This window comes from Protobothrops mucrosquamatus, unplaced genomic scaffold (genome assembly GCF_001527695.2).
Source record: "Protobothrops mucrosquamatus isolate PMUCROS unplaced genomic scaffold, P.Mucros_1.0 scaffold2, whole genome shotgun sequence".
Taxonomy (NCBI): Eukaryota; Metazoa; Chordata; class Lepidosauria; order Squamata; family Viperidae; genus Protobothrops; species Protobothrops mucrosquamatus.
The window spans coordinates 2871047-2881046 of NW_015386389.1; the positions used below are offsets into that span (position 1 = coordinate 2871047).

Here is a 10000-nt window from a genome sequence, read left to right on the forward strand (position 1 = left end):
AAGTAAAGAATTATCCCCAGAGAATATGGCAGCCTTTTGCCAGGAGTACATGGCTGTGAGTTCACCAGGAACGAAGACTGACTTAAAAGAAATAACCAACCCCAGATATCCTTTCTGGCACCACTCAGAAATCCCTAAATGGACATTGGTGAAAGTTGGCTGGACCATTTGCCGCAGTTTCCAAAAGGAAATAAGATATTTCGTGTCTTTGGATAGAATCTGGTAAGGAGAACAGGTTGTATGTGGTGAAGCTTCCTTTTTATATTAGCCAAGGTGCTCATTGAAAATCCACAAAGCCAAATGTGAATTCTGCCTCACTGGGATATTGGAAATAGAGGACTTTAAGATTACCCTCAGTGGGGCAGCCCCCAACTCCAGATGGGTTGCGCTGCCTGGTGAGACATTGCTGAGAAGGGAAGACTGGGGCTAAAATTTAATATCCTCAAATTTACTCTTGAAAGTATTATTTAAGTATAAACGGAATGAATAAAAATGCATTCTTCCTAATACGTGTTCACATCTGTGTGGAATTAAACGTAAAGGTGTAAGGGACATTTGGCACCTCCTTGGCCATTTTAAGCCCTCTCAAGACTCTGAGAGTTTTGTTTCAAGAACAAAACCTGAACACTTAACATCTAATGCCATCCGTCATAGAAAACACATGTTGCATTTGAGCATTCTGAGCACAACATTAACATTTGTGTATTTCAAGAATTCGGTTTTGAAGCTGGACAAAACCTCCCCGTCTCTTTCAAGTTTTGTCCCACCCAACTCCAAAGGAATCTTTCAAGCGGCCTTGTTTTGTTCTGAGCTCAAAACAAAATACCTTTCCCAGGTGCCACCCTAGTTAAGAAGGGTAGAAATTCCTGAACCAGATGAGGCTGGCTTGATCTGTAGAGCAACCTAATGGCCCTGGGGCACACAGCCCAAATTTGTAGGAAATAAAATGAAGGGAGGAGGCTATCATGCACAACCTTTCAAGATGCAAAGCCTCTTTCTCCGTCCGTTAGGACCTTGATGGAAGAACCTCCTAGGGTGAACGTAGGCGTGTTAGGATATAAAGTTGGCTGAGGTCTAACTTAAACAAGGACTGCAGTGATGAGTGAGTTACAGGAAGTGTGCAAACGCACAGGTGGAATAAGAGTAATTCTGGGGCAATCTGAAAGAGAGGAGTCTCAATCAACATTGGACAACTCTGTTAATTGGTGCAAAGAAAAAGTTGCCAGGTATATTTGACTGTGCCTTGTGAGAACGGCTGGGAGAATCAGGATAGGGAAAGAGTGGTATGCAATTCAAGTAGTCCCTGACTTACAACAGTTCATTTAGTGACCGTTCAAAGTTACAACGGCCCTGGAAAAAGGGACCTGTGACCATTTTTCACTCTTACCAACGTTGCAGCATCCCCATGGTCACGTGATCAAAATTCAGACGCTTGGCGGCTGATTCATATTTATGACGGTTGCACTGTCCTGGGGTCACGTGATCCCCTTTTTGCCACCTTCTGACAAGCAAAGTCAGTGGGGAAGCCAGATTCATTTAACATCTGTATGTTAAATGTGATTCATTAAACCAGGGGTCCCCAACCCCCGATCCGTGGACCGGTACCAGGCTGTGGCTTGCCAGAAATTGGGCCATGCAAACCAGCAAAGCCCCATCTGCGGGATGCAGGCAGCACACGAAACCACGCCCCTTCCGGTCCACGGAAAAACCTCTCTCCATGGAACCAGTCCCTGGTGCACAAAATATTGGGGGCTTCTGCACTAAACAACTGTGGCAAGGAAAGTCATAAAATGGGGCAAAACTCACTTAACAGCTTTCTTGCTTGGCAACAGAAATTTTGGGGCTCAATTACGGTCGTGGGTCAAAGACTACCAGTATTTTGTGTGTGCCCATCTAGGTGTGAGTGTGTGCTGGGGAACTCAGTGGAGAAAACGTCCAGATCTGGAAGCAATTACAGGTCAGAAAGGGTGGCCTTTGTGAGACACTTCATGGAGTCTTGTAGATGTAGTGTTCCTGTCATTTCACGGGGTCTTGGCCCTCCCCAGCTGCCCTTCCCAGCAGGGCTTTGTCATGCCATGAAAATGCAGATGTTTCACATGCTTTCTGCTGGAAACTTGGCTGAGGGGACTAGTGGGGAGGTTGGTGGAGGCGTGAAGGGTTGGTAGCTGCTGAAAAGCATCCCTTGTCTCAAGAGCTTCCCAGGTCGGGAGGAGGGGGAAGCAAAGACGCCCAAGGCGGGCCTCGTGTGCCAAAGAAAATTTGCCTTATGAAATGGAAATTCTGAAGCACTAGAGATGATGCCAAAAAAGGGGAAATGGAGAGGAACAGAGCCCCTTGTTTCCATGATGCTTCCAAGGCGCAGTGGACATGTGGCCTTACCCAAGAATAGCAATAGCAGTTCGGCTTATATACCACTCCACCCTTTCCAGCACTCTCTGGGCGGGTTTACAAGGTAGAAGCATTATTTGCATATTGCTCTCAACAATCTGGGTCCTCATTTTACCGAAGGAGGGAAGGCTGAGTCAACCTTGAGCTCCATCAGGATCGAACTCCAGGCGGTGGGCAGAGTTAGCCTGCAATATTGCACTTTAACCACACTGCCACCAGGGTTCTTCTTCTTCTTACCCAAGTAGCTGAAAATGGGCTCATTCTTTCCAATCTGTGTAGGGTCATTGATCTCCCCTCTCCTCACAGGGGGCAGATGCGATGCTGGTCCCAGCCAGAAGGTGCCCCCAGGAAATTTCCCATACTCGGAAGGAGCTTCCGGGAGAATTGAACAACTCTTTTGAGGGGGAGCGTGACACCATCAAGTGTCCTGATGGAAAGCATCTTGCTGTCCAATTACTGTCCTGGCTGAAATGGGAGCAAACTGGCTTTCTCAGGGGAAAGTTATTAATCTCTGAAACCTCCAATAGACTTACTCCAAGTATATTCGTTTTGAACTTTGAACGGAAACAAAGGTCTTTTGCTTCTCCTGAAATTTTAGGACGAACAATTTCCCTTGGGGAAGGGAGTGTTTTTGAAAGAAAAAAAACATTGGAGTAGGAAATAGAGCAATATTTGTAGAAGCTTTCTGGTCTGGATTCAATTTCCAGCTGTTGTTTTTGCTTATCCACCTGTTTTCTTTGCTTCCTCTCTAAACTCTCTCTCTCTCCTGAAGCTTCTTTTTTTTTTAAAAAAAAAAATTCAAATTTGTATTCTAAATCTGGCTATCAGATGTACTCAGTCCAAGTTTGTTCTGGAGAGAGCTGCTGAATATCTCTTCTGACCCTGGGTGGCCCTGGAAAGTGGTTGAAAAAGAAATTCTAGAGACTTGGATGAAAAGATGGCTGAACGCTCAAGAATGCAAACTAGCTAGAGCCAGGGTTTTCACACATGCGGGTGGAAAACAGCCGTTTCTAGAAAATTGGGCAACCTGGACACGCTTTTAGAAAAGCCACATTCATTGTTCTGATGGTGATGGGCTTTTCTGCATGAACTATCCAACTTTGCTGTGAAATGATTGAGTAGCTTTTTCTCCTGATAAACTCAGAATAATGATGTATGTCTGGTTAATGCAATTTCCTATCTCTCTTTTTCCATAAAAAAAAAAACATAATCCCTTGAGCCTGCATGACTTGTTTATACTTGATTTATTTTCCAAACGTCTAGCAAATGTGGAGCAAGAGGCCTGACTGCTAGGGCTTCTATGCAGTCTCTCCTTGCTGTGTGGGAAAAAAAGAATATCTGTACTAAAATAGTGTCTGCCTTGTTTCAGAAAGTCCCTTGCCCTCTGGTCATCTTGAAATGCAATTGGTGGGAACAGCCCTTGAAGGCAACTCAGAAACTCCAGCTGTTCCAGAATGCAATGGGGCAGGCAGTTATGGAGGATTCGCCATGTGGTCAGGTGTCATAGTTGCTCTGAAAGCTGCATTGGCCACCAGTGGACTTTACAGGTGAAGGTTACTTGTAAAGTCTTCTATGGCATAGCAATAGCATTTAGACCAGTGTTTCTCAACCTTGACAATTTTAAGGCATGTGGACTTCAACTCCCAGAATTCCACAGCCAGCAATGCTGGCTGTGGAATTCTGGGAGTTGAAGTCCACATGCCTTAAAATTGTCAAGGTTGAGAAACACTGATTTAGACTTATATACTGCTTCACAGTGCTTTACAGCCCTCTCTAAGTAGTTTACAGAGTCAGCCTATTGCCCCCAACAATCTGGGTCCTCATTTTACCGACCTCGGAAGGATGGAAGGCTGAGTCAACCTTGAGCCGATCAGGATCGAATTCCTGGCTGTGGGCAGAGTTGGCCTGCAATACTGCATTCTAACCACTGCGTCACCACAACTCTTGTTTAATTAGTTATGAAATTGATTAAACAAAACAAAAAACAAAATCTCCCTTATATTGATCTTAACTTGGGATAACTACATGGCTACATCCATATAATTTCTTGACAAGAACGAGAAAGTGGTTTGGTTGACTTCCCAATCTAGCCTTATTTAGTTCTGGAAGAGAAGTGGTATATATAATATTCTTTTTTGAGTTTCCCTAAAAAGTTAAATTAAGCTATTTAGAATCTCTCCAGGAAAAAAAAACCCAAAGCGTAGATTAGAACCTTGAGAAAGAAGACATAATCTAATCTCCATAATCTGAGCAGTTAGAACAATTCCAAAATGTGTTATCATGTGAATCAGCAAAATTAGCCTGCAATACTGCATCCTAACCACTGTGCCAGCCACGGCTCCTGGGGTTTGGTTATTGGAGAGGCTGCCAACTCTAGTAGTTTTTACCTGTCAGCTAAGACTGGGCAGAATGGATTTGCTCCAGGTCCTTTCAATCAAACCATCCATCTAGCACAGTGTTTCTCAACCTCAGCAATTTTAAGATGTGTGGACTTCAACTCCCAGAATTCTCCAGCCAGCATGTTGGCTGAGGAATTCTGGAACTTGAAGTCCACAAATCGTAAAGTTGTTGACGTTGAGAAACACTGAATTCTAGCAGGATCTAGGGCAAGGGTAGTCAACCTTGGCTCTTTTATGACTTGTGGACTTCAATTCCCAGAATTCCTTAGCTGGCTCAGAAATTCTGGGAGTTGAAGTCCACGAGTCATAAAAGAGCCAAGGTTGACTACCCCTGATCTAGGGAGGTGTCTCTTTGGGGATGTCTTCGGGACAGCATCCCCTCTCCCAGAGGTCCCTGTGTGCCCCATCCTAAGGATGTTCAAAAAGTCCATGTATCCTTGGCTAGATCTTGGGGCAGGGTGGTTACCAAGCCCTTGTTGCTTTTCCTTTTTATTATGCTTGATTTTTTTTCTTCCGGTTTTGTATACTCGAGATCTCCTCTTGCTTTTAAGAAGTAAGCTTATTTTCAGGAGTAGAGTGACTTGTTTTGTGAGATGAGCCGTGATATCAGTTTGAAGGATAAATAAATACAGTTGCCCAGAGGCATCTGGAACTGGTTGGCCTCTAAACTGTGCCTGCTTGGGGCCTTGTCCCAATTAGTTACAAACAAAAGCAAATTCCAGAGAACAAGGAATGTCAGCAAGGGTAAGATTAAAATAATGGCTGTCCCGAAAGGGAGGACCTCTGATTACCACCACCGTGGTAGTCAGGATGATGACCTGAGGAACATCTAGATCTGTCTCCTCTGTTAAGTATGGTTGGAATTCAAATATGAGCAAATACCTTGCTTGGCTCTACTTACCAAAGCGTCTTTGGATGGTGAGAAGGTAGTACAACTAACCTATAAAATAGTTGGTGAAAACATTCTCTTTGGATTGATTTGATATTGAATAATAATAATAATAATAATAGTAATAGTAATAGTAATAGTAATAGTAATAGTAATAGTAATAGTAATAGTAATAGTAATAGTAATAGTAATAATAATAAATTTGGAAGGGACCTTGGAGGTCATCTAGTCCAACCCCCTGCTCAGGCAGGAAACCCTGCACCAGGGGTAGGCAACCTTAGCTCTTTTATGCTGGCTCAGGAATTCTAGGAGTTGAATTCCACAAGTTATAAAAGAGCCAAGGTTGCCTACCCCCGCCCTATACCATTTCAGACAAATGGCTGTCCAGTCTCTTCTTAAAAACTTCCAGTTTTGGAGCATTCACAGCTTCTGGAGGCAGGTTGTTCCACTGGTTAATTGTTCTCACTGTCAGGAAGTTTCTCCTTAGTTCTGGGTTGCTTCTCTCCTTGATCAGTTTCTATCCGTTGCTTCTTGTCCTGCCTTCAGGCGCCTTGGAGAATAGCTTGACTCCCTCTTCTTTGTGGCAGCCCCTGAGATATTGGAAGGCTGCTATCATGTCTCCCCTCGTCCTTCTCTTCATTAAACTAGACATACCCAATTCCATCAACCTTTCCTTATATGTTTTAGCCTCCAGTCCCCTAATCATCTTTGTTGCTCTTCTCTGTACTCTTTCTAGACTCTCAACATCTTTTTTACATCCTGGTGACCAAAACTGGATGCAGTATTCCAAGTGTGGCCTTACCAAGGCATTGTAAAGTGGTATTAATACTTCACGTGATCTTGATTCTATCTTGATTTTTCATCCTTTTTTAAAAAAAAAAAATCAGTCTCAGATTCATTAAGACGTTCAGTTTCAGTTTCTTAATGTATTGATATGGGTAAATCCCACTTCCATCTCTGGCCAGATTTTAAAATAATTTCCTTGCGCACCTCAGAAGAAAAGTTAAAATCCTCTGATGATCATCCACAGTAGATCTTTGCTTGCATTGATGCACGTTTTGTATTTCTCTGTGGCTTCCCATTTATGCCTCTCCCAGTCATTCATTCCATGTCTATGGAGATTCTCAGTCATCCAGGTCATGGATGTCCCAAAGGTGCTTTTTCAAAAGGCAGCTGAACTTTCTTTGTTTTTCCTTTGAAGACATTTCACTTCTCATCCAAGAAGCTTCTTCAGATGACTGCAAGGAATATAAATTGGCCAGATGATCGCAAGGAACATAAATCTTTCCATTCTCCACCATTCAGTCAGAACTGAAGAAGCTTCTTGAATGAGAAGCGAAATGTCTTCCATGGAAAACAAAGAAAGTCCAATTGCCTTTTGAAAAAAGCACCCCTTGGGACTGGGAGGAGGGAGTGCACGGCCGCCTGAAGCTCCTTGAGAAAAAACAGGATGAAAATCCAGCTGGTATCTTTGGCTGCCACTGAGTGGCTTGGAGAGATTTTTTTTTTCCTTTCAATTTCTTTTCTGAGATTCTGGTTTTCACTCCTGCAAACTTTTGTCTTCCTGATGTTCCAGGAACTTTTGCAAATTTCTGTTGTGATTCTTCTCCTTCTTCTCCTTCTCCTTCTCCTTCTTCTTCTTCTTCTTCTTCTTCTTCTTCTTCTTCTTCTTCTTCTTCTTCTTCTTCTTCTTCTTCTTCTTCTTCTTCTTCTTCTTCTTCTTCTTCTTCTTCTTCTTCTTCTTCTTCTTCTTCTTCTTCTTCTTCTTCTTCTTCTTCTNCTCCTCCTCCTCCTCCTCCTCCTCCTCCTTCTGCCATATCCGTTATCGGACGTTGGCAATCCTGTTGGCAATCTTGATTTTATCAGCAGCCGCACGAAAAATTGCTGCTGAGTTTTGTCCAAACCAGTCCCTTAGATTTTGAAGCCACGATGTTCTTCTTCTGCCTGGACCTCGTTTGCCTTCAATCTGTCCCTGTAGGATTAAATGGAGTATGCCATATTTTTCTGGGTGTCGCATCACATGTCCGAAATATTCTAATTTTTGTTTTTTAATTGTTTTGATGATTTCTCTTGGCTTTCCCAGGCAGCTTATCACCTCCTCATTTCTGATCTTGGTTGTGATTACTGCATTAGGAAATGAATGAAAAATTAGTGTTAATAGATAGTTGACATGTTGTGCATAAAGTTCTCTCTCTCTCTCTCTCTCTCTCTCTCTCTCTCTCTCTCTCTCTCTCTCTCTCTCTCTCTCTCCCCCTTCCCTTCATCCCTCCTTTCTCTCCACTGAAGAGTCTATTATAAAATAGTTAAAAATCATCCAAAGATATCATATTACTAGAGGATTTTTCATGGTTACCTTCTTTTTTATATGACTGTTAGTACAATGTTTTAAAAAGAAGATAAATAATAATAATAGATATGACAAAGGCTAATATAAAGGAAGGAAGGTAAAAAGGAAAAAGCAATCAAGCAAAGAGAAAGTAGAAAATGCAAGAAAAGCAAAATAAGTTGAAGAAAAATAGAGAAGAAAGGAAAAAAAGATATAAAGAAGTGGCTTCTGATATTCTTCACAGCAGCTATAAGTACAATGATATTTTAGCCTCTCTCTCTAAAGTCACATCATAATACTCTTCTGTCTATAAACTACCCTGTCTAATCATCAAAGCCGAAAATCACAAAAATTGATTTTTTATATATTTTTAAGCAAAAGGTCCATAAGAGGTTTCCAGTCTCCAATCAATGTAGATTTGTTTCTCTAATCCAAGAAGTTAATTTATTCATCTCAACAAGATCTGTCAATTTCACCAGCCATTCCTCCATCATGGATAGTGATGGTTATCATGATGAACTTTATGCACTTAGAGTTGGTATTATATAGGACACCGCACAAGAAAATACCCTCTTTGGAGATAGGACTTTTCATTTGCCCAATATAGAATGTCCATGCCCATTTTCCTGGTGGAATTTATCTAGAGACTAAACTGGTCTTCTTAACAACCTTTCATGGAAGTATAAAAGAATAGTACATCTTGGGTTTCATCTTTGCACAAACGGGACTATGGAAAGAAAAGCTAAATTCCACTGATTTGGGAGACTCATCAGGGATCCAGTTGGGTTGGGCCATGTTAAAACTAGGGGTTATCCCAATGAAATATCTTGTGTTTTTTTTAATTTAAAAAGATTTGAGATATTTTTTTTAACTTAAAGTACAGTTTCACTTTAAGAACATGAGTGGAATAGAATAGAATAGAATAGAATAGAATAGAATAGAATAGAATAGAATAGAATAGAATAGAATAGAATAGAATAGAATTTATTGACCAAGTGTGATAGGCACACAAGGACTATATTTCAGGTACATAAATGCTCAATGTACATGCAAAACAACAAAGTAATAATAATCGTAATATCAAAGTAATAATAGTCATAATAATGATACCAATAAGAGAAGATAGTGGAACAGATGAGAAGGATAAAAATGATACATCCATACTACATGGGTAAATATCATTAGATATAAGACAGTACTGTGGGAATTAGGTGATCATCAGTTAAAGTTAAGTTACTGTAACTTTTGAAGTTAAAGCAAATGTAAAGTGGTAGGCATCACACTAAGCTTTCCAAGAAAACATAGAGTATTTAGCAGTTTGTCATTTTCTGGGTTGATTTCTTATTTGACCTCTGCATCCTTCCACAGCAGATAGTGAACAGCAACATGCACACAGTTTGAAACACAAAAGAAAATGTACAGATACTAAAGAGATTGACAAAATATCCGTGGAAGTAAAAGGAATCCAAGACCAGCTTTAAAATACATCTTGACAATTAAGTGTCCAGCACCCTAAAGGACTTTGATATGTCAATATATCTTTTCCTTGGCCCTGAACTATCTACAAGGGAGGGGCCAAGCAGGACTCTCTTGGAAATGCATGACTCAGCTGACAAGGGAGGATGGGACATAATAACTTGGTTTGGTTTGCATTTGGAAACGAACAGATTAATGTGCAATTCCCAAACTAACACAGCGATCAGAATGCAAACATTCTTTGGATTACTGTATTCACTTTTCCTAACCCTTTGATGTAGCTCTTGGTAGTATGTTCAGGAAAGATAAATACAAAAATGAGCATACACTAGAAAATGATAGATAGACACCAGGGAAAGATAAGTAAAAAAAATATATGTGTGCATTAGGGAAAACTGTGCAAATAAAATACAGTGCAACTTTTTCTTTTTTGAATTTTTTTCTTAAATTGAGAAAATTGGATAGAAAGGCATACAAAACAACTCCGAGTCCAGTGCTGGCAGAGCATGACTGTACCCACCC

The 10000-nt window shown here is 41.1% G+C and overlaps 1 protein-coding gene across 1 annotated transcript in view; it reads left to right on the forward strand.

The window, feature by feature from the left end:
- Window positions 1-25: 25 nt before the first annotated feature.
- Window positions 26-10000, forward strand: part of KLF12 (Kruppel like factor 12) — a 156431-nt gene continuing 146456 nt past the window's right edge. Inside the window, exons 1-2 of the mRNA XM_015832331.2 lie at window positions 26-55; window positions 2695-2835. Coding sequence (XP_015687817.2) covers window positions 26-55; window positions 2695-2835 — 171 coding nt within the window. The remainder of the gene's footprint in view (window positions 56-2694; window positions 2836-10000) is intronic.